At 38.3% G+C, this 26,465-nt stretch overlaps 1 protein-coding gene across 1 annotated transcript in view; it reads right to left on the bottom strand.

Moving 5' to 3' along the window:
• The window catches only part of LOC149300063 (immunoglobulin superfamily DCC subclass member 3-like), a 57,300-nt gene that overhangs the window by 25,601 nt on the left and 5,234 nt on the right, over positions 1-26,465 (bottom strand). The window contains exon 2 of the mRNA XM_089485535.1: positions 7,138-7,428. Coding sequence (XP_089341661.1) covers positions 7,138-7,428 — 291 coding nt within the window. The remainder of the gene's footprint in view (positions 1-7,137; positions 7,429-26,465) is intronic.

The following is a 26,465-nucleotide window of genomic DNA, read 5'->3' on the forward strand; positions in this document are numbered from 1 at the left end:
TAGGGGGAGAACTAAAGGGTCAAAGTAACAGAGGGGTTGACTTGGGTTCATTTTACATAGATCTTGAAAGCTTCTACATAAGAAAATATTTCCCTTTTTCTTTTCAAAAGAAAAGTTAATTAACTAAATAAATACCCCAAAGTCACACAGTGTCTGGTATATACATCATAGGCTGGTTAATAGTTTTTGCGAATATACAGCTGTAGTTCCACTACTGCCCACACCTGTAACCTAAATCTTACATTAGGCAATACCATAGGGGCAGTATCAGAACAGCATATGCCTGAAAGCATATAGCACTGTAAAGAATCACAATCATTATCAGTGCCACTGAAGACAGGATGGGGTGGCCTAGAGGTTAAGCAGATTGCAATTTTCAATTTTTTTTAAGAATAAAAACTCAAAATGCCATGCTACCACTATAAACATGAAAATGTCAGCACACTCCTAGTATTACTTCAACTACTTCAGAGGGCAACTTTATGCCTTCAGAATAAAGCTTCTGTGGAGAATAGGGAAACCTATATATTTTTGTAGGACAAGTTAAGCTATTCATAGATATCTGATTTACTGTCCCTTAGTAAACATATGCAATATATGTGGTTGTACATTCTTATTATTTATTGTTTTATATAGCACCATCATATTCTGCAGCATAACAACTAGTATATAACATAACAATTCAACTAACAGAAACAAGGTGTAATGAGGGCCCTGCTCAAGCAAGCTTTAGAAATAGACCGCACACACAGCCCAGATAGCTCACAACATAAAAAGGTATTGCAGAGTAGGCATAAAGAAGAAGAGGTTAACTTCCATCACTCTCATCAGTATTCTGGCTGAACACAAAGGAAGTTTTGGTTCTAGAAACTCATCAGCCCCTTTTTTTTTAATAAAAAAAAGAAATAAATGAAGTACATTGATTTTATGGTGGGGGGCCATCTGTGATGTCACAGTTCTTGATTGGCAGCAGTGATCAGGTTTTTTTTTCCAAAGTATTGAAGGTTCTAAGCAAATCTGCAGACTCCATAATTCTCAAACAACATTTAGTACTGTTGTCCATTGAGAGCACAAAATGTATGTGAATCATTGTGTGTAGTGATTTTGCCACTTTATTACATTAAGTTATAAAACTTTCTTTTTGCAGTGTTCTGGCATAAAACCTTTAAAGAAGTGGTATTAAACTAAATAAATAAATAACAATGCATATATTATTGTTTTGCAAGCTTTTTAAGATTAACACTACAAAAGTTAACCAAATCAGAAGTAAGTAATACAATATTGTTCACAAGCAGAAGCATATTTATGCTTGTCCCAGTGTTCATGGTGAAGTGCCGGTGTCTGCATAAATCTAGAGGTTCAGCCACTGAGAGGCTGTGACTGTTGTAGGTGAAGACGTCCACTGCAGTGTCTACTTATCACCTCTATACAGCAAACAATTACTTATGAACTAGTTACCGGTACTTTTTGAAACATGAGTGAGGACCCACATTTGCCCCAACCTCACTGGTATTTTTATCCACAAACCTTTTTTATCACTAGAACATCAGTTCCTCAGTCTGTGAATCTTAACAGTTGGTTTTAGGAGAATAGAGCTCTGTGATGATGACCAGGTATATGGGTCACTAGGTGCGCATCCCCTTGCGTACTTTGTTATATCACCCCACAAGTTTAAGCCCATCACCTTTACCACAGGCAGATTATAAAACAAGATAGGCAACATGTATCCACATGTATTCCAACATATACTATCCCTGCACTTCATACTGACTACCTGTATGATGTCTGGTGATTTTTTTGCTGGCAAGGGAAGTCTAAGAACAACAATGCCTCAAAAGAATGCCACCTTATTGTTGCTTACCTGGACACAAACTACATGAGCCTGACGAAAATATATGTGTGTTAGTCTTCTGTCTTAAGAAAGCATAAACTGCAGATGTGATTTATTTAGAGGCTATGAAAAGCCTATAATTTCTGTTTCTGATTAGAAAGTTAGCTGAGCTGCTCCATGTGACTGGATCAGCCAGAGATAAAAGACATTTTTCAGGTACTAAAAGGAAAGCAGCATTAAAGTATCAAACTCCAGCAGCAGAACAGGCCATAACTCACAAGTCACCCAGGGCAATGGAGACAAAGAAAAACGTGAGGTCTTCAAAAAAGAAACCAAATGGGTGGGACCTTTCCTTAGAGTCCCAGATGCCCAAACCAGGTCAATGGACCGGAAGAAATGTACACATTGTACACGCATTTCACTGAACAGACAAACTACTTAAAGTTTTCATGTAGATGTAATCTAGTCATCAACTATGTTTTCTGCTTCTATTTCTTCTGAACATGAGGAATATAACAAATATCGCAAACGTATGCAGACTCTTTATTTTGCGTTCACGCAGCTTATAGTGATTTAGAGTTACATCAGGTCTCTTTGTTAGATTTATTATGGTTATTATGTTACATCATTAAAGACACCGATTTACACAATTTTGCCTTCTCATTACTATGTTTTTGACCACTAAAAGAAGCGCCACCCCTTGTTCATTTCCCTTAAAACAACCTTAATGCATTGTGTTAATATGGAATTTCTCTGTAAAACATTCATTTTTAGAATCATGTTAGAATGATTTACGTAAGTGTATACAGGTCATGTCCAGTGCACTACATATCCTTTAGGCTGGTAATATAGTGGTAGTTGATTAAACTTTGTATGCATGGAGATTTCTATAAATATTCAAACCTTGAGTCAAGTAATTTATTTGTATATCAAGATAATACTAATAAATCATGATAAATTTAAAAATCAGTTAATATCTTTTCAGCTTATCCCCATTCACAGATCCTTATGTTAAGTGTTAGGGTCATCGGTAGCTATTGCCATTAATGCCTTCCCTTGTTCTAGGCAACATCTCATACCACCACGTTTAGCATTTATACTTCGTAAACTACTGCCTAATAGAAAAAACCCTACAAGCTGAAAAGCTAATGGTGCAAACATGTAGAAATTTACTGCAATATCACATGAATTAACCTTGTTGTTTAATGAGACTTTGATTCTGAAATCCTTGGTTACAATGTTCAGATATCTCAGATATGTTCTACCAAGGTAAGCTTATAGAAGAAAAATTGTCTCACTTCTGTTCCGTGCTGAGCCATCGAACAGCAGAGAGAGGGTTAAAAACCAGAGCACTCTCATACATCAAACCCTGCTCTTAATTGGCTCTCTCCTCTGTACCAAAATATAATTTGTTTGCCCCAAAGGCAGTCTCTCCTGTCATTGTCCATCTCCTATGACCTGTGAAAATGAGCCAGTGAGCCCTGACAAGGGTGGGTGTACAACCCTGCTTCAAAGGCACATAAAGGGACAGGCAGGAAGGGGCCCCACTAGTGCTTAAGACTAAGAGGGGAAAAGGGAGGGTGTTTGTTGAGCAGTAAAATTACAGGCAATGGCCCCAAACCAGCATGCAAAAAAGTCCTCTACAGAGTTGGTGCTTTGAGAAGAAATTTATATAACTACGTATTTTTAACTTTTCACAAATCCTACTCTTATTCTATCAGGTATGAGTTTGGGCAGATTTTATGATCAGCTGAAGAGCACAATCTTCCTGAGTCTGCAGGCGTGATGGCACTTCTGGAATTTGGTAGTCTATTTTGAAAGGCACGATTTTGCTTTCCCCCGTAATTGTGCTCCTTTGTTTAGGACAAGTGGTCAAAGTCATAAGAAAGATGGTCTACCGTTTAGATGTAACGTAAGAAAGTTTTACTTCACTGGAAGATAAGTAGAACAGCCTTCTAACTGAAGTGGATCAGATTCATAAAGTAAGGAAATTTAAATGTTCATGGGAGGAGAGTAAGGACCAAGAAATACTTTGTGACAAAATGAGAAGGTCTCCAAATTCTGTTTCTATCTGGTATACCTAGTAAATCATCTTATATGTATATATGTGTATGTAATTGTTCTCTTTTTTGTCTTCAAAATACAGCCAAAGTTCATCAGTTTATCAATATTTCCAAAAGCAGCACATTTCCTCATTTCCCTGTTTCTCATTCATAGTGTTTAATGGACAGTGCTGATAAAACAATTAACTTACTGTTAAATGATTATTTAACACAGGGCCGATACTACATATAGGTATATTTAAGACTAATTCAAGACGTGGTTAACTGGCAAGAGGTAATTCATTGGAGGGAGGGAATGCAGTCCTTAAAGTAAAAGTGTAAAAACATTTAACAGAAGAGAAGTATGCACTTGTAGCCTGGATGGATAGTACCCAGTACCCAGCCTCTAGAAATGAAGGCTTTAGTAGAACATGAACGTGCTCTACAAAAACCATTCTACCAACTCTCAAAGAGTTATTGAAAATGAACATAAATTCTGCCCTGGCTATGTCCATGCTCTTACTGGATGCCAGAACTGGAAATCTAGAAATCTAAATAGCTTAGTGAAGAGAGCATTTCTAAAGTATAAGAACAAAACATGCCGTATTGTCTATTATTGTTCCCTTTTAAGGACTCTTTCTCTAGCTTAACAGTGTCTTATGGAAAATCATATTCTTTTTTAATGGCTCTGTTTTTGCATAATATCTTGTTTTCGGGCAGCTACATATGAGCCATTTGTGTTATCTTGGCCCAGTTTCTGGCATACAGCCTGTGGAAAACAATAGAATTTATCAGTCTTCATTACTGTTTCAGACACTCTGACTAATGTAAGTCTATGGAGGAATGGACTTCATAGAACTGCCATTAAGAATAAGCTGGTGTTGGAGCAGGGAAAGTACACAAAATATCACATCTGACAACAATTGCAGCCCCCAGGTCTCCAGATAGAACAAGATTTTTGTCAACCCACATTATTGTATACAGTACTGTGTTTTATGCTCAATATTCTTTCTATGGGATATCCCTTTAAGTTAGCGTAAGGGTTTCCAATTAAGAAGGTTACAATGAAACAACAGGCTACTAATTAAACAAAAGTGTACAGATTAACTTGATTTTATATGCACTTGAATCCAGAGAGTGCGAGTTGCAGGTGAGGCAAGAGAGAGAGATGATCTATGCCTGCAGTTTAGGTTTTCCATGCAATATTTATTTGATCTATACCTGTGATTTTTCAGTTGATCTGCATGTGGTGTTTATTTGATCTATATCTGAATTAGATGGGGGAAGGCGTAGCACAGTGACAGAAAAGAAAAAAGGCACCGTCAACGCAGGGGGCATGTCATGTGTATGATCTACTCCCATGACTCCACCCCAAGGACAAGACATAAAGGGGCGGGGCACAAGGGGTGGCAAAACAACGTTTTGCCTAAGGTGGCAAACATCCTTGCACTAGCCGTAACTTAATAAGTACATATGAAACAATGTTATTAGATGCATTGAACTAAACAGCACTGCGTTTGGGGAGACTTTAAAAATATGAAAACTAGCAGCTTTTACATTAAATAATTCATAATTTAGTGCAGTCACTTTTCTCCTATATTTCCTAATGCATCATATCAGATGGCTCACAACAGAGATGTTTGCTTCAGGTGTTTCGTTAGAGTTCCAGCCTTTCTGAAAACTCTAGTGCTTCTTGTGTATTACATCACCGATTCATACCCAGTTCTATGCTTTTAAATTATTGATGTAATCACCAATAGAAACAAAAAATTAGCTACTGCACTCCAAGCTTTACGTGCTCATCTACGCCAGCAGCAGTGACATGTACATAATTGTCAGTGAATGGCTTTTATGCATTATGTTCTACACCTGGGGAGAATTGCAGGAAGGCAACAGAGGGCTATTTTACTATCATTTTATACATACAGACTGTTACTTTATACCCATGGGTATTCTGTAGCTGCTTGCTCTTGGACAACATATACTGTCACACTCAGTCTGCAAGACAAAACTAGGCAAGAGAGGACAGAAGCAATTGCCCCATGCAATTTTAAGTGGTAGGGAAGCAATCGTGTGTGTATGTGTGTATGTATATTTTTATTTATTAACCACTAACAGATGCACATTGCGCTTTACAGTTTACAGTATGATAAAAGGGGAGGTACAATAGGTGTAGCTATATGACAACTAAAGTGGTCTATAGACATTTAGATATATACGTGTATAGGTATTTAATTAGGAAAGGAGGTCCCTGCCCAGTAAAGCATACCGTCCAATTAATAGCAGGGAGTGGGCAGACATACACATACAATCAGGGGAACAATTAAGTGCAATCTTTAGTAGTTCTGATGTAAAGTGCATGTCACGGTGTCAGAAGGATCAATAGCAACCATAATGCCTAAATCAACAATTCCTGCATGTGTGTAATGGACACAGCATGGTGTTATGTAGGTAGGTTTTTAATGTGATTTGCAAAAAAAAAATAGTAAGAGAATGTGTAAGAAATTAGTATGGTCACTTTAACCTTCTACATTAAAAACCATTAGAAACAAAAGGCTCCAGCCAACTGTTGAAGTCAGCATGTTGCTTGGGTACCTTCTCCTTTAATTATGTTCCTTTGTTGCAGAGAACTAGTAATACCCTGCATGTTGACCCATAAAATCCTGTATCCTCTTTATCCTGCTCTAATCCGTTTACACTTCCTGCTGTCTATAAACGCTGCTATTATTTGATGTCAATGGGTTATGTTCAGAACCTGGCTGGTTAAATCTGTTTGATGTGCCTAAATCGAGGGGTTCAAACAAACAGACAAGAAGGGGATGAGCCCTTTACTCCCTCTCTAACTTTTGTGTGTGTTTGAGGCCATAACTCCAGTGATGGTGCTACTGCACCTGAGGACTTTGTATGACAAAGTCACAAAAGATCTACTAAATAATCATACTATTGCAGTAATCACTGATTTAAGTCCTATACCTCCAAATTGACACATTATGACCTTGTTCGAATACAGACTGGGACACTGAGGCTTAAATCTGACATTTTTAAAAACAAATCACATAATTAAAGTGATATTCTGTTAAAATGATTTGCAAAATACTTGTAATACAATAGTTTTCTCATAGTTTTCCTCTTTGTTATAGGTTAAGTGGGAGTTTGGTTAACTTCAGGGAAAATTTAATTTACTGTGTACTTGATGCATCTCTGTTGTCTGTAAATGCATAAAACAACAATCAAAGCCCAGAGAACAGTACAGTAAGTGCTTACCTGATGCTTGCACTCTTGCCTTGCGGCTTACCACTGACCCGAAACGATTCTGGGCTACACAGTCGTACTCGCCATCGTCTATGGTAGGACGGAAGAGTGGAAGGTAAAGGGAACCATTAGGAAGCACAAAAGTGTGCTCCCCAATCGAAAGGGGTGCGCCATTCTTCCTCCAGCTGATGATGATAGGCTGGATACCGTCTGCAGAGCACAGTAGGGTCAGGGGTTGACCAGTCACTGCCACGTCATCATTAGGCTCCACTGTCAACACCAGCTCTACTGAAAGGCAGGGACCTGCAAGGGATAAATAATGGTCAGGCACTGAAAACTTTTCAAATATAAATATATAACATATAAAATATATACAATTTAAACCATGAAGCCGAACAGAGAAGCCAGTCGTTAACTAAATAACATAAAATTTTACCTAAATGTATAGTATAAATTGGCCACTTGGGGAGATCTGAGATCTACCTCCCCAGTTTTGCAGCAGAGGCAATTCTGCTCCATTGACTTAGTCAGCCTAGGGCACTTATTATGCTTGTACAAGTCTATTTAAATAAAACTACAATATCTTCTGTATGGCATGGCTAAAGAAAATCACATAATTGTTTTCATTTTATGGCGTAAGGTTACTGATCCATATAAATAATGTTAAACACAAAATCTACTTTTCATGAAAAAAATTTCGTTCAATAAGTTTTTATTGCATTTTTAAATAAAAGACAAATATGTGATAACATTTCAGACACTTAATAACAGAGTTGAGTACAATTTGAGGTAGGTACATCATACATAGCAACAATGTGTTGTACAACCAAAAAAGTGTATGTTTGTCAAACAGTCGTAATTCTTTCTGAAATAAAAATAATTTACATAGAGAACATTATATATGAAACCTAACATTAACAAATCTAAATGTATTAATAGAACATACATAAAGTAATGAAACAAGCAGTCAAAAATAAAAAGAACTACAAGCCTTAAACACGGTGTAAGAAGTTGCTGTGTATTTCAGACATAGATAATAAAGTAGTTCCTTTATTTTTCAATACTTCATGACACTTTTTTATATTGTTTTCTGAAAGTTACAAATATATCACCCGTCACTATGTCACACAATCAAAAATGGGATCATTATTTTGTTCCTGGATAACATCCCATAAATCATTATTCATACTTCTATATGTAAGACCTGCTTATTATTGTCTTTGTTATATTCCTTAGTCTGAACAGTTTTTTTATTATACATTTTTATTGCCATTTTTGAGAAATAAGAAGAAAAGGCTACAGAAAAAAGAAGCTATAACCAATACTAGGGGGACAAGTAAATAGAATAACCAATACATATTGGCATATTTATGACATATCAATTTCAATGCATAGAAATCTACAAGTATATACATAATATACTATGCAATATACCCTATATTATACCTCGGTATCCAACTCTCATTAGGAGTATAGTTTTGTTTTTTTAATAAGATAACACAAAATTTTAGGAAATAATGAATATTGGATATTTTCCTAACCTTTCAGTGTCCTTATAGAAGGTCACCTGGTCGCAGATACACATATAGCAGCTTTGATTACCACTTGAATCAGTATGTCAGGGGGCAGTACTTAGAATTAACCGTTATTTCACTTTGCTATTGAGGGCCCACTTATCACAATTGTGACTGTGCTTAAGACATATTGCCGGCATGCCTCCCTGCCATCACATAGTATAGTGTTAGTGTCAGGCAGGATTCCCGGTAGCTGACACAGTTGCAAGTTATAAAGTTACAGTGATAATTCACGGATAGGAGTCTGAACTGTTCTCACCAATATTTTGACTTCTCACAGCTGTGGATCACAGAGCAACACCTGTTTTAGTAAATTAGGGCGTTTAAAAGTTTTCTGATGCCGGATAGTTATCTCTATTACAGAACAGCTGGGACAAATGCCAATAATATCTTAATAAGATCTGTCATTTAAGAAAATCTAAGAAAAATAATAATTTAAAAAAATGAACGTTAAACAAAACAGGTGGTGACAGATGTTTTTTTTTCTTTCCGTTTGTCCCAATATTTGCAGCAGTGGAAGATTTTCTGAATAACATTTTTTTATTAATAATTATATTAATATATATATATATATATATATATATATATATATATTCACATTTCGGCATATATACTAATCAGTTAATTTAACTGATATTGACTGTTCACAACTTGGGAAGGACACTCAGCCATCATATGCACTTTAATGTACGTGATAGCTGAGAGGTCCCTTTAAATGTACATAGTGTCCCCTTTGCAAATGCATGGGGTTATTCATTTGCCCGTTGGCATAGGTGCAGGAGAGGTGTTTAGTCAAATATCTCAAGGGGCCTAATGATTGCTTTCCTGTCCCTGTTTGGCTACTTGAAGTAGTCATCAGTGGTGAGAATCTTTTGACCATGGAGGAGATAAGGAGATACAATTCTGTAGCATCTGCATAGAGCCTCTTTTCATCTGAGCAATCCTTTCAGAGGATGGAGAGACGTACAATCATGGTACAGATCTGGTTGATTTAATGTACAATAATGTGTTTTTAAGTATCACCATATGGTTTGATCCTTAGTTTATGTATTGTGTAAGAGAAAACCCCATCCATATGATTTTATATAATGTCATAAAAATATGTATGCAGGTGGTATGAGTTAAGAGTTGCTTTTAAATCTCTGTAACACTCTGTCTCATGTACCACTCACTGAATTAGTTTGAGGTGTGAAGTGTGAGATACTTTTGCCATTTAGGTTATTTACAAGATGTAGAAGAAAAGATATACTATATCGGTATTTGTAGTAGTTTGAGTAGCTCGGTATTATAAGACGTATTCTAGTATGATCAGTGATCCCCACTGATGATATGCAGAGGACCCAAGCACTCAGCTTTCCCTCCTTAGTCAAATTAACAGGATGATGTGCGGCCAATTAAGCAAATCCTGTCTGGAGGCAGCTGGCTGAGGAATGCAGAAGACTGGAGGTGGGGGTGCATTAACCCATCATATGCCTCATCCTTGCAAAGCAAAATCATCACACAATTCATGTTCCCTCCGAAGAAGAAATGATGTGGCAAGCTGTTGCATGTGATTTGTCATATGCAGCAGCTTTGACGGCATAAATATTATACCCACCTTAACCCTGTTCTTTAAGTTCTATTACACTACATGCATCATGTATGTACATGATAGGGGTTCAAATGCGTAATATAATGACCCTGTTCCATGTCTATATGTTCCATGATATATTGAAGCAGTCACTATTAGTGTTTCAATCTTTGTTGTGCTAACTGTATTACTGCAAAAAATGTAACACACACTTCACTTTGAGGCACACAATAGAGTGCAGTACAGCAACAACTGCTGCACCACTATCACAAGACAGCTCTGTGGACACCTAATGTAAGATTTAATATTGTTATGTTTGCCCCTGAATGGTTGCAAACATGGTTTGTTAAACTGTTTTGCTACAATAGCTGTCTGTTTACTGCAGATTATCCATACCATTGTATTTCCTCCACATCAGTTCCAAAATGCAGTGGTCCTCGAGGTGATAGAATTAATGTAACCAAGATATCTGTCTTGTTTTTCTAAATTAGGGGCATATTCTAAACTATAATTTTAGACGTTGAACTGTAGTTATATACTCCCAAGTGTCCCTTTTTTAGGAAGAACAGTCTCTCTTTGGGATCCAAATGCCTCTTCCCTACCCCAATGTCAATCTGTTCTAAAAGCTCAGAATGGTTGCAGATTTATCACAAGGTTCTACAGCCCTAAGAGCCACAATAATGTGTGTATAATCACTAGGGAATTATTTACCAATTAAATTGTGCGACCAAAATACTTTCGCATCCTCTAAATGCCTTACCCAGTTACAAAAATAACCATAATTGGGAACTCTGTATTTCACATCGAGGCTCTGGAAATGAGAGCTTATTACAGGACCTTGGATGTTAGATTATATCCGTTTTTGGCCAGGGTTTGCACCTTTCAAGACAATTAAGGGCTAGCCCCACCCCTATGTGGAGGTAGCCCCACCTCTTTCTCTCGACCTACCCTCCTCTTGCCTCCTATAACGAGCTCCACAGATCAGTCATTGGAAGTTGCTAGGTATGTATTAGGTCCCACCCACTAAACACTCCTCTAACCACACCCCGTAAAACAATAGCGTATCTCTTGTAATGTAGGAAGGTATGTACTTATTACAACATTTAATATATTCATGAAAACTGTTTTTGTCATAAAAAAGAAAGGTAATTGTTGGGGTTCCAATACATTTCAGAAGAAGTCCCCAAGCCAAAAAATAAAGAACCACTGGGATACATAAACCACAGGGGGGGGGATTTCCAGGCTGCACCCCTGCAGTCAGAGTCTTTTCCAGAATGACATTTTGTTCCTCATACTTAAAGAGCAGCTTAACATAGCCACACAAAGCCAGCCATTGCAAGGACAATGGCAAGCAGGAAATTGAAGTGAAGAGGAAGAAAGAACAAGCAGAGCAGTCACATAATCTGTTACAGGAGAGGGGGCATTTCATACCATGGGGCAATAAGATCCCCCTCACATTTTTACCTTTCTCTTTATAAATCCGATCTGTTGGTTGATATATATTTAGCAGCCATGGCCCTTTAACGTAGCTTTGTGCCAAATGCCATTAACTGACAACTAGGGGACTGGGGGGGGGGGTCCTGTTCTTAGAGCCATCATCTGCTTCGAGTTGTAGCCCAGCAAACAATGGCTCTGTGAGTTTGCATGGTTGCCTGCACATTAATGAACAGGGTAGGTTTAAAACCAGATTACAGGGCACTTGTGCCAAAGAAAACCATATTACCAAGTCTAGCTGGGAGTATTTCATTTTATATGATCCTCTGAAATAAGAATCTGTATTTGTTTATAACTTCCTGGGTACCATCACAATTTATAAAGTCTTGACATGAATCTCTTGACATGAGTCTTGTCTCAAACTTGAAGATTTTTGTTTTACCGAGAAAAGTAAACTAAAAAATAAGATTGTAAATTGGTGAGCAGGGACCTATTAATCTGTTGGTCCTAGTTTTGTCATATCCTTTGGTTGTATATACTGTAAGAAGCACTGTGCATACAATAAATAAAGGATGATAATGATAATAATAATACTTTTTGGAAGATTGTACAAAATTATGTTAAAATCTTCAATGAATGTTACTTCTTCATGACCTAATCCTTTCCAGAAATAATGAATTACTTAAAATATGAATTATGAAAAGCTTTTTTTCTGTTTCCTTGACAACAGCTTTTCTTTTTTTGTAATAACACTTTTGCGGTAAAGGGCCAGGTATGAAAAAGTTTAGTACCTGGACCAGGAGCATTTGATTAATGGTTTAAAAGGGCAAAAGGTATGGGCGTGTAAGAGTAAGAATAATCAATACAAAATTATGAGGCTATCACATTACCCAAACGACTGTTGGTGACATATGAGGGGTTGGTTTGGAAAGCTCTAACTGGAAACCAGTAAAGAGTATATTGTATAAGAGTAAGAGTATAGTGGCTACCCGGACTGAAGTAGGACCAGGTACACAAGGCCTATCCTATGTTGGATAGGAACGTATTTGAAATCTATTGTAGTAGTAGCCTATTGTACAGTATTCAGTGACATTCGTAAGTAAAAATAAATAAATAAAATGACCCAGGAAAAAACTTGCAATACCATTGATTCCCTTTTACTTCACATTGATGTGACATTGGACCTTTCTGTATATACCATCACAGAGATCTGTATGCACATCCATAGAGAAAACTGCTACAATGTATTTGAGCATAACAATTGTATCAATGGAAATGTGGACTATCAGCTAATCTGGGAACCAGTACTTTGGTGGCTGTGAGTGTCTGGAGTTTGCCCCAAATCATCTTAAAGGGGCCTCTTAAAATATCCCCTGATAAGTTCTGCTGTGTTTGTTTAAAAGTTTATTGAAATACTACAGTTGCCTAGAAACAGGGTCATGTCATTTCTCCAGAGCCCTTCTCGATCCAGCAGTCTGATCACCTATAGCCACCTGCCATTTCATGCTTATGCATGTAAAACAGCAAAGCTTTACAGATCTTAATGTACAGTAATGTTGGAGTGTGAGTGTTATTGAGTGAGGTGTTTTGTTATATAGGTGTGATGGGAGTGATGTATGCTAGGTGTGATTGGAGTGAGGTCCCTTTAAACTAGAAGACCTTGAATGTAATGATCCTTCTATGAGTATTAAGAGGCCCAGCTGAAATGTTTTTAAAAAGGAAATAGAGCAAAATGTATGTTATTTTTAAAAAAGGGGGGAGTACGCTTATTTAAGATTTATACAATAGTAGTAGATAATAATATAAAAATCTGAGGATGTTGGGAAAAAACATCTATGTTCCTTATGTACGGGCACTTTAATGATATTATAGCTAGATTTAATTAGTTTTATCCCCTTTACAAATACATGAAGGGCTTGAGCAACATCTATCACCTGTATTCACCTCTTTCCTCGCCCCACAACTTTTAAGCTGGAATGGACATCCTGCTTGCGACTTTGCACATGAAGTATACTCAGCGCCAGCCCTACCACTGGCTCATCTAAGGGGGTCTAGTAAGGCTAGAAAGTGCACAGAAAGTGTTTCCATTGATTTGATTTTGCTAACTTGCATCTACCTATATCAAGAAGCTATAATTATAATTATCCTAACACTAAAAGCTACACCCCTAATGGATGTGTAAACTAAACTTTACATGATTGCACATGATTTTGCACTAGTGGCTTTCTGTGAATGTGAAGGCCATGGTATGCAAAATAATTCACTAGGGAACTCTTGACAACTCTGAAATGAGCTTTAGCCATATTGGCCTTTTTTCCAGGACACATCTAATTTTAACATGTTGCCAACCTCAAACTCACAGAAGGAATTCAAATACACAATCAAGTTTATACATCTCCCATACTGCATTTCATAAGTAGTAGTCAGCAGTCAATATATATAGCACAATGGTAGAAAACAAGTAGCTTTTCAGCTATTACTTAATTACATCCCTTATGATTCTCAAGCTACTCTTGCTTTTATGCCCTATTTACAATGTAGTGAAACTTCATGTTGGCTTTGTTTCAGTGGCGCATATGAATAGCTAAATAAGAGATAATCCACAGAGATGTGGATTTGGCAACAGAAGCTAATTTCCCTTTACATAAGCAAACAAAATCACACTTTGCTGCTGTCTGTGTTTCACTGTTCTGTTTGATCTGTAGAAATTACAATCGCATATATATGGGTCCAAATTTCTAAAGTGGCCAAAGAACTGAATGAGGAGTAGTTGCAACTGAAACTAATGGAAGGGTCTAGCCAAATGCATATATTTATCACTTTAAAAAATAATTGGACCTAGAGTTAAACCAAGCATCATATCGCTAACAAGTACATGACATAACCATAAAGGTGCAGAAAACAAAACCACTTCTTGCTGCATATTTCTTTTAATAGTCTTCTTCCAGAGGTCTATACTATAAGAACAACCTTGATCTATGTCACTGTGACCTGTCATCATAAAAAACACACCAAGCCCTAAAACATCCAGACTATTAGTTTCACCTTACTGATCCCTATACTCTTATAAACAGTTCCATTATTCCCTCATGATTACCCCCTAACCGATGCCACCCTTACAATTAATTCAGATGGTCGAGCCCAGGGCAGGTGTGCATGAACGAGTAGACAGAAGCTTTTGTGTATTTGCAATACGAGACCTGACCACTAGGGGCAACATAAAGGGTGGATCTGACTGGTCTCAAAATCTAACTCAACTCCTTAACTATTTCACATCCAAACTCATCAATAACATACTGCAGAGATACCACAGAGCTTAACAATAAAAATATGTACCACTTCAATGAATCATGCTGTAAAAACCCTATAATCAATTAATTATACCGCCGCGGCTGTTGCAATCAACCTATTACCATGCGTATGTCTGTGCCAAAATATACAAACAGGGTGTATATGGGTATATATATATATATATATATATATATATATATATATATAATATATATATACTACTGCTGCTACTAAAATGCATTCAAGAACCCTGCAGCATTTGACAGTAAAGGTTAGTGATGGAAAATATTATCAATTAAAACATTCATTACAAAGACATCCCTCCAATACTGCTGTCAGGTGCAATAATAATCATTAGCCTGCCTAGAAAAAATAGATTTACAGAGTAAATGTTGGAAAAATCACTCAATAATTCTGCTAATCATACGTGACTGTAATGCTGTTCGATTTCCCAAAATACACGCATGCCCTACCACTTAGTTAACATGTATTAAACATGCAATGTGTACTGTACTTACATGCCATCCTATAACATGTAACTTAATATGGTATATAACAGATGTGTATATATATATATATATATATATATATATATGTGATAATAGTGGTACATTATACAAAGTACGTGTGGATGCATATTGTGTAGTTTGATTAATGGAGCTCTCCATGCTGAATGGGTTAAGATGCAGAGACACATGCAGGATGCTGTGTGTCCCGTTTCGAGGTGATTTATTGCTATTTGGCACAATTCCTCGCTACTGGGAGACTTGTTGACACAGCCATGTGCTCTAATACTAGACAGTGTTACACACCCGGGCAGGAGACAATGCTCCTCGTATCCAGCCTTACTACAAAGAGATGTTATGATGAGGCTGCCATGGCAACAGAATACCAAAGATCTCCGAATCACTGCAAGATACTGCAGAGCAATACGGCAAGGAGTGGGTTACACATACACATGGACCCGCACAGGGCAGGCATTGGGTGTGTGACACGGAATTGGAGTGGCATGGTTACATCATACATGAGGCAGGGCACAGATACTGAAGACAAAAGCCTGATTAAGATTTGGGGTTGGTGCCATCCCTCATTGCAACTTTCCCTAAACAATAATAAGAACATTTGCGGCAATGACTTATACCAGACTAGATGAATTGGGCAAAATTCCCCAAATATTGAATGCAAGCTCTTGGGGTCAGAGTCTGCTACCTTATGTCTCCCAAATCAGCAAGTTATTTCCTAAAAGCATGATGTAGAATCATTCTAATGACAAGTGGACTGTGCATCACTTACCGATGATGAGCATAACAAGTCCCAGTGTCAGTCCAAGGGAGCATCCGCAGCTTCCTTCAGCCATAGCTTCACTTTATTGTATTTCCAAAAAACCCAGGCGAGTTGCTGCAAGACGATCAGGCTGCGGAGCGCAGTCACACAAAGAAAACCAGCCAGACAGTGGGGCTCAGTCACTCCTCACTGGGACAACTGGGGACACGTTTGCACCATTTTGCACGCGCATTACAGAAATGTCAACATCTCCCCTTGCTCCTACAGAACCATCCGTTTGAGTGTGAGTGTGTGTGTGTGTGCTCACTGAACCAGCAGCTCCCAGGTCCCCCCACCTCCCTCCTCCCTTTCACCAGTTCTCTTGAGGCCCTTTCTGGGGAACAAAAGAGCCAGCCAGTGCTTTCTGCCAGTGGACTTTTTAAGCAAGTGATCCCCACGCTTTTGAACTGCGGGCGTGTGGATTTCAGTGGGTAGTGGGGAGGGACTCAGAGCTCCCCTCCTTTTCTCCCAAATCTTGTCAGATCACCTCTGTCTTTTCTCTCCTCTTTATTAAAGTCTGACTGATGATCCTGAAATGAATCCAAGCATCCATGTGACTGCTGATGCGCTGGAGAAGCAGAGAGGACTAACATAGCACTTTAGCGCTGAGAAGGTCTTGGCTACTTTGACTTCTGACAGAACAAAGGAATAGCTCTGCTGTCCTGCAGAGGGTAACATTTGGCAGAATGTGGGAGAAAATAAATGTTTACAGGAAGGGTGAGGGGGGAAAACCAGAATAATCAGAAACTGGAGGAGACAATGGGGGAACATTCCAAAATGGAAACATGATAGAATGGGAAGAGAGAGAGGCAGGGATAAAGATGCCAACAGGGAAGATAGCACAATAGGAAATAGGGCAGGGGGATCTGCAAACAGGTATACTGGAGAAGGAAGCAATACACCCAGTCAATAAGGATAAAAAGATTCCAAGTAGAGAAAACAAGAAGGAGAAACCAGCAACATACTATCAAAAAGATAGAACAGAGCAGAAACAGGACAGGGAGAAAAAAATTACAGAGGGATAGAAAGCATAATAAACAGGACAGGGCAAGGAGGGTAGGAGACAAAGGGAGGCAAAATAATACTAAGGAAGAAGATAGGAGAGAAGACAGGTGTAAAATTTGGTGGATTACAGAGAGGAAGGAACCATAACACCAAGACAGAGATATGATAGGACGACAGAACACGAAAGAATGAGATACCAGTAGAGAAGAAAACAAACATTGAAGGTGAAAATGAGCAAGGTGCTGTTTGGGAAGATATAATAGTAGAAAACAAGAGAGAAAGAACATGGAAAAAAGGATACAGAAAGGAGACATTGAAGAAGATAGAATAGAAACTGCATATATAGGATGAATGGAATGAAAACATAACAGGAGAAAGTAAGGCTAACACCTAGGATGATACGGCTATAAGATAATAGATACACAGAGAATATGAATATATGATAGACAGAAAATGTTAAGATTCTACTAAGTAGAAATTGGATGAAAGGTAAAGGGACAAGGCAAAAAGGAGCGTAACCTCTAACAAAGGAGGGATTTGTATGACACAATGGGGCAATAAAGCAGGGCACATACACAGAGGAGGATAGTGTAACAAAAGTAAACAGAAAGAACTGGTAGAATCTGTGATACACAGAAGGAAGACAAGAAAAGTAAAAAGAGATAAAAGGCTGGCACATACAAAGTAAAACATGACAAAGGATATGAAATATAACGCATGGGCTTCATCTTTATGGAGGACCTAAACAAGGTTTAATAACTGGTATTGATTGATTTATAACAAACTAGAGGTTAGTTTCCTAAAGAAACCTGCCACCTTAAACTTGAGAATCAAAATTACATAATAAAAATAAGTTCAATGTGTCACATTAATGTTTGTTATTTTATTAACATTTCAAGCAGGGAAGGGCTGGCACTTTCTGGCCCAGGGGGCAGGTAAAGCCAAGTGACCCAATTGGCCCCTTGTGCTTGCCCCTCCCCCCGCACGGTAACTTATATACTCAACACACATACACACACACTCCCTGCTCACACATTCTTACACGTACACATTCATGCTCATGCTTACAGATTGACATTCATGCTCACACACATACACATCCATGCTCACACACACACTTACACATGTACTCTTACAGACATACACACTCACTCACTCCCTTACCCTCTCAGTCACTCCCTCCCTCAAACCCTTACCTCACAGCTGCTGTATTTTTCCCTAAATTATGTGACCTCGCTGCATTCCCAACTCTCTGGACTCATCCAAAATTCTTCACAAAGAAGCTGCTGTGAAACTCATCTTACATTGGGCAAACAGCTAAACTGTTTCCTATTCCCTGGTTTACTAAACCATGTTATAAAAGTTATAAATTCTAGATTGCAAGCTCGTTTGCACACGGCCCTTCTTACCTTGTTTCTGTAAGTCAAATTGTTATGCACTACTTGTTATGTCCTGTTCAGCCATTGTACAGTGCTAAGGAATTTGATGGCATGATATAAATCAATAAATAATAATGATAATAATAAAAAGAAATGGCAAATTCAGAATATATTATTTCAAACATAAACAAAATATTAACACAACATACAGGCTATTAAATATGTATGCTCAGTTGATTGGTGTCATCAAAGCTCTGCTTAGACAATTGTGACACGGGAGAGGAGCTAAAGAGTGTATATATAACCACCAAGGAAAATGCCATAGAGGAAACATGTGCAAATAATCTGTGTTCATACACTTTACACTCCTCTTGTTTAATCAGAAAATATGTTTGGAGGGATAAAATGCATTTTGCGCATTGTATAGAATACATTTCTAATTTCTATATATAGCATATAATTATTTATATATATCTATATATATATATATTTATAGATATATCTATCTATATATATATATTTATAGATATATCTATCTATCTATATATATATATATAGATATATATATAGATATATATATAGATATATCTGTCACATGTCATATATATATATATATATATATATATATATATATATGTCACATGTTGAAGTGTCTATAGAACAGAGAAGGGTTGACTTTTTAGGATAATATCAGTTCATGCTTGCTACTGGCTACAAATGTGGATCCCCAGTGAGAGGTCTGGAACAGCTGATCATGTGTCACTGCATGTATGAGTCACTTTTCACCTTTTCACGTGAGCTTTCTGTAGTAGCACCATACAGAATACACAGAGTACATGTTCTGTTACTTTCTAGAGGCCCTTACATTCATTTACCAAACAAGAAGAGGGAACTGTTATGGCAGAACCAGCACTCCGCCTTTTTGGAAGGGGCCTACAGTATATTACATAAGATGAATTGAATATGTGAGTGGGAGCTTTCCATTGAACTTTAAAGGAGATAGGAAGTTCCCATAGTGATTAATCAGTGATAAATAATACAAAAGGCCTTAACTCCTTCACTACCAGGAAGTGTAATACAGTGGAAGAGATAAACACATTAGCACCAGATATTTACAAAGATATCAAGTGACTCATGATGCTGGAGGTAATTTTGTTAAGCATTTGATAAACTCTGACTGCCCTGGATAAAGTATAAGGGGGCAAAGTTTAGTATTTATACACTCACTGGCCACTTTATTAGGTACACCATGTTAGTACCGGGGTGGACCCCCTTTTGCCTTCAGGACTGTTGCTGCCATGTGATTAGCTGATTAGTTATTTGTGTTAACATGCAGTTGAACAGGTGTGCCAGTGAGTGTATATTTGCCTTCAGAACTGCCTTCATTCTTCGTGGCATAGTTTCTACAAGGTGCTGGAAATATCCCTCAGGGATTTTGGTACATATGGACATGATGGCATCACGCAGTTGCTGCACATCCATGATGCAAATCCATGATGTTTTTTTGAGTTACTGTTGTCTTTCTGACATCTCGAACGAGTCTGCCCATTCTCCTCTGACATCAACAAGGCATTTTCGTAAACACACCTGCCGCTCGCTGGATATTTCTTTTTTTTTTGGACCATTCTCTGTGAATCCTAGAGACTGTTGTGAGTGAAATCCCAGTAGATCAACCTGTTTGGCACCAACAACTGTGCCATGTTCAAAGTCACTTGGCTTTTGGCCTGCTAGTTATGTGCAACTAGTAGTTCATGGTTACCTTAAAACATAATATATATATTATGTATGATGTATGCTAAGCAGTTTATAACATTCATAACTGATGTCCCTGAGACGCTACCCTTTCCAGGTTGTCCATAAATGCAGCTGGAAGTGGATGTCTGAAAATTACTAAATTGGCCCTAGTTATACCATTGCTTAGTCAATTGCTACATTTTTTACTTGCCTTTAAATCTTTTAAAATAATCATAAATCCCGGGCATATGATTATGTTGGAAATAAATTACCATAAATTTGCATTATTTGTACTTTTTTGACAGCACTTGTTTTCACAGCCTTGTCTTTTCATCTATAACCCCTTAAATTGTTAATTATTTGGTCTGTCCCTCCTTCAATGTTACCTATGCTATATATCTTTTTCACTTCCAAAATTGTAATAATATTACTAAAAGATAAGTTGTTATATGGTATTTTTAAATACATATTTGATACATACCGTATTTGTTCGATTATAAGACGAGGTTTTTTCCAGAGCAAATGCTCTGAAAAATACCCCTCGTCTTATAATCGAGGTCGTCTAATAATCAGACCTCATTCTGCTGGGGCCAGGCTGCTTACCGGGCTTTGGTCGCGAGCAGCGTCGCTCCTACTAGCTGCAGGAGAACAGGAAGCTAGCACAGTCCTCACATAACTCTGCCTTCCCCTCCTTCCTCTGGGGGCGGGGCCAGAGAAGTTGCTCGCACAGCCGGCCCCTGCAGAAGTCTGCGAGTGGGAGATCTGCAGTTCAGGTAAGGGGGTGGGGGAGGGTTTTTGTGATTAATGTGTGAAGTATGTGTGATTAATGGAATGAATGAGTATTTAAATGTTTGTGAATGAGTGTGTGTGTGTGTGATAGCATGGATGTGTAAGGGGGGTGGTGGTGGTAGCATGGCATAGGGAGGCTGTAATCACACTACTATCATCCCCAGGTTCCAGCATGTACTGGCTGCCTTGGCTTGATAGGAGTGTGATTGCTGTTAGCAGTTATATATATATATACCTCCAGAAATGCATTTTAACCCCCTATATGCCACTCAGCCCCATGATATGCATTTTAACCCCCTATATGCCAGTGTTAAAAGGCATATCATGGGGCACAGTGGCATATAGGAGGGTAGAAGACATTTCTGGAGGCAGAGTGGCATATAGAGGGTTAAAAGGCACATCAAGGGGCAGAGTGGCAAATAGGGGGGTATAAGGCATTTCTGGGGGCAGAGTGGCAAGCCTGGGGGCAGATGTGCATAACTGGGGGGGGCAGGTTGGCAAATAAAAGGAAATAAAAAATATATATTTTTCTCAATCATAGCTTTTATTAAATATGAAAAAATAGTTTACATTAATTAATATTTACTAGTAAAACATTTTTCCTATAGGGTAGTCTTATATTCAGGCTTTTTGTTTTTTTCCTAAATTAATATTTTGATTTTGGGGGGTCGTCTTATAATCAGGGTCGTCTTATAATCGAGCAAATACGGTATTAGGTAAGTATAATAAAAAAGGGCCAAGTGGTTAAAATAGCTCATCTAAGCAGGTTGCACTTTAATCCACAGGATAAAATTTGAAACCAGACCCTGTGTCTTCTGAAGGATGCACTTGTTTGTGTTCATTCTCTGTCCCTAACCTGTTGTTTGCAGCTGAACATACATACTAAAGTTCATGACACAGATTCTGATTTGAAAATTGAGCTGTAAGTTTGGCTGCTAGTAGATATCCCAATGAAAATATGATTTACAGATAGCAAGGACAATTAAAGTCACTAATTAATTTGTGTTGGGCATTTCAATTGATGCCTATAAATATGTTTGAGACCTATAAAGAAAGGTCTGTTTACACCAATACATGAATCCCCTTAGTAACCAGAGAAGAATCCTATGTCCCTATAGAACAAATGTGGGCAAAGGCGGCACACTGCCTGCCTGGTCTTGTAAGATACAGACAACCCCATTATTTCTGAAATATTACTATAAGCAGGGCCAGACTGAGGATGACAAGGTGGACATAAGTGCATGGATATGAGAGGACACATATTATGTTTTTCTGCTCATGTAGTGTGGTGCATGCAAAAACTGCAGCAAAATGATTTGCCTCTGCAGCAGCAGATCAGTTAAGTATGGAGCTCTGTTGGCCAGCGGCACACTGTGCATTTGCCAAGTGTGTCAGGTGGCCAGTCCAGGCCTGAGCATAAGGGATTAATAGCTATACATTTTAATTGCTAATGAACTCTATTAATAGATTGTAAGCTCACAAGACCAGGGCCCTTTTTTCTGTACTAGTATGTTTTAATGTGTGTAAATGTTGTAATTTTTGTTCCCAACTGTAACAGGTCCAGGACCAGACTGGTCATCTGCCAAATGCCCAGTGGGCCGCTGTCCATCGACACCCCATACTCCCCCAATCTGCTGCAGAGTATAATCAGCATCTGGATATGCTCAGCGTACGCATAAAAATGAAGCGTGTGGCATAACATATTCAGCTGTCGCCTGCACCCAAGTCATCAGGCAGTCACTAGCCTTAAAGTGACAGGACCACTTCCTGATCGTCAGTCTGGCCCAGAACAGTGAACAGAATTAGCTGGTGCTATATAAATAAATGTAATATTTGCACATTTATGAAAGATTCTTTGTTTATGTTGTTTTATTTGATTAGAATATAACATATACTTAAAAACACTGTTTCTAATTATACATTAAGAGGAAAATGTATAATGTGTTAACACTGCAATGCCAATGGGGAGAAATAATAAGAGTCTATTAACTAAATTCAAGGTTTCAAGAAAACTCTGCAGGTGGTACACAGGCCTGGACTGGCCATCTGGCATACCAGGCAAATACCTGGTGGCCTGCTGGCAAACAGCGCCCCATGCTCCTTAAATCAGTTGCTGCAGGATGCGTCCACCGGCTGCATGAGCATAAAACCATAGCGTGCAGCCTGTCACATCCAGCTGCTGGTCAGTCATTAGCAGGCAATCTAAGCAAAACTGATGTGATAAGACAAGCCTCCAGAAATGTGTTTTAATATAGAAAACCTCTGACCACTATCACTTTTTTTTAAAGAATGCCACTAGATTGCTGTCTTGGCAGGGTGTTAACAGGTAAATTTTTTAAAAAAAATATTCCAGGCCATCTCATTTCAAAAGTATAAATATACGGCATTGCACGCGGTAGTAATACAAACAGTTCTAAACTCTACAATACTGAGCTTCCATTCAGAATCATGTTTATTCCACGTTATTCGCTTCAATAGAGATATATGCAATTTATATTAAATAGAAAATATTTATATTCATATATTGGTGGATTTTAGCAGCTGGTCCTGATGACTGTCACAGATGAATGATTCGTGGAGAGTGACAGTACATTGAATTGCACCAACCCTTCAATTTCATGAAAATCTAGGCAGAAGCTATTGGTTTGTCTACTGGGATTAACTAGTTTTGGGATTTGTGTGGTCATTCTAATACAGGGCAGTGAATAGCAGAGTCTCCCTACAGTAGCAGCAGTTATGGAACATGATCTTGTTACAGCGAATGCAAAAACAATGCTTATCTGACCTATACTATAAAACGATGATGTAAAGTTTTCAAGCTATTAATAATATATATGGAAGGGAGGCTTGATTAACCTACTTGGCCCATGCAATTGTGGTTGGTGGATGTATTATAAATTGTTGTATGTATGATTTTCAGTAGCTTGTTCACAGTACCAGGTTAGAGGGGTAAGGTAAGGGAAGGGAAAGTAGAGTATTGGTTAACTAGATGTGGAAAATTGACGTTGTAAGGGATACTCATTGCTGTTTTACATATGCAATCAAAATAACTCCTATTTTTGTATTGTTGGAAAAGGATGTTGATCTTCCATGTGCTGTCATCCCCATCAGCACCATGGACAGGGACCAGGGCATGCACTGCTTGCAGGACTAAAATTTAATAGTTGTTAACCCACTCGTAAACTGAAAGCGTGCTACAAATCTGAAGCAGCTAAAAATGGTAAAGGAGATAGAACTAAGAAGTTAAATAATGCCTGGAGTAGGCATACATCAACTTTGGACGATTACATAGATAGAGTAATGAAAATTACTGAGCACAACAGAATTTCTATTATTTATAATTTATTACTTAACAATTCCAGATAAAATGCTCCTGCCAGTTGTTTTGCTTGCTTCTTTGGTATTTCTCTGAGAAAGTATGAGGAAACTGCCAATTTCAACTCAATTATGTCATGCCACACACACATCCTAAAATGTTGCGTGTGTCACAATGCCACAACAGCATATGTGCCAAAGTTGTGCTTAGCCTATTAGGCCTATAGTGCATTTCTATGAAGACCAGTCTGCACAGTGTTTAAAATAAGAACTATATTATATATTTATTGATATATTCAATTTATAATAAAAGGATTTTGTGCAGTGTTTATACCATGTCTGGATCCTTGTTGTGCTCCTGTTATGGGAACCTCTTATTCTTGCAACCCCATTTGGTGAATTTATGTTTGATAGGACTTGACACAGTGTGTTATAACTAAATATGTTCTAAACACTGAACATAGTCTACACCTCATTAATCCTGTTCATATAACTAGTATGGTGAACTGCATGAAAATAGCTGCAAATAAGTAGGACAAAAGTAATAAAATTGGTTTTCGCGTTTGAGAGCTCCCAAGAGCGGCTCGATGAAAGTATCGGCATATTGTCATACCTGGGAACTTCTGGGCTCCGGCTACCCGGAGCCTTCCCTTGAGAGACGCTGCCAGGACTGCTCACTGATGTCAGTGGGAAACACCCCAATTTAAAGGAAAAATGGGCGGGAGCGGGGCATGTCATGACCCCGCGACCCGGAGGATTCGGGTCTTGACCCGGAGAACCAGAGAAGCGGTGCTCACCCAGGTATGCATATTGTGCTTCTTGAAGAGCAGCAGGTATTTTGTGTCATAAATCTGGAAATATTTATCCTTTATCTATATTTTTGATTTAGGTTTAGTTTGGAACTAAACCTCCTTCTTAGCAATAACTTGGTTGTATTATATACTCTCACCTATATTTAATGTGTGTGCATTCGTTTTGCAAATATTAGCACATCTATTGAATATCAGCGTACAGGGGTTTTTAAAAATATTGAGTTAGTTATTAGTTAGAGGTTATATACCCTCTATTCTGCCACATGCTCCTATGAAAGACAGACAGTAACTTAACAGATGGGGAGGAATATTCTCTTGTGTCCCCCCATTTGCTTACATAAATGGCATTTTTTTTAAAAGCCTAGAAGGTTTGAGCAGCAAAGAAGCTATACAGAGTAGGGTGTGTATACTGACAGCCTCCACCACACACCACTTTGCACACTAACACAAAACCAACACTCAAAATAAAATACTGTACACTAACAGACACATACGTAGTGTGTGCTGTACACTGACACTCCTCGACATACCTCTTCTGGCAAGGTTTGCAATTAGCATTCCCATTCATCTCAAAGAAGTTCAGTGAGTCAAAGGTTAGGGTTCTGTGCAGGCCACTCGAGTTCCTCCATTGCCATAGTTGCACCAAACAGCATGCCAGTGCCCCTAAACAGCTTGTCTAGTAATCTTTGCCACCAAACAGTGTGCCTGTGCAATCTTTGTCCCCAAACATCTTATAAATGTTGCCAAACAGCTTGTCTGTGTCATATTTGTCACAAACATCTTATCAGTGTCCCCAAAAAGCTTAGTTGTGTCATCTTTGTGCCCAGTTTGTCCATGCTATCTTTACCAGCAGCTTGTCTGTGCCATTTTTGTCCCCAAACAGCTTCTCTGTGCCATTTTGGTGCCCACACAGTTTGTCATTAGCCCCTGCTGTGCCGTCTTTGCCCGTAAACAGCCTGCTGTGCTCTGCCCACACCACTTACCATTTGGAGTGTTATGTCTCTCTTCCTCCATGTTGTTTGCAAACTGATTCTGCATGCAAGTAGTGGATGTATTGTCACTTCTCTCACACTCTCTACCTGAATGCTGTGTCTGACTGATCCAGCATACAAGG

The sequence above is a fragment of the Sceloporus occidentalis genome, unplaced genomic scaffold, assembly GCF_023333645.1.
Source record: "Sceloporus occidentalis isolate IW3139 unplaced genomic scaffold, rSceOcc1.0.p SCAF_26, whole genome shotgun sequence".
NCBI classification, from domain to species: domain Eukaryota; kingdom Metazoa; phylum Chordata; class Lepidosauria; order Squamata; family Phrynosomatidae; genus Sceloporus; species Sceloporus occidentalis.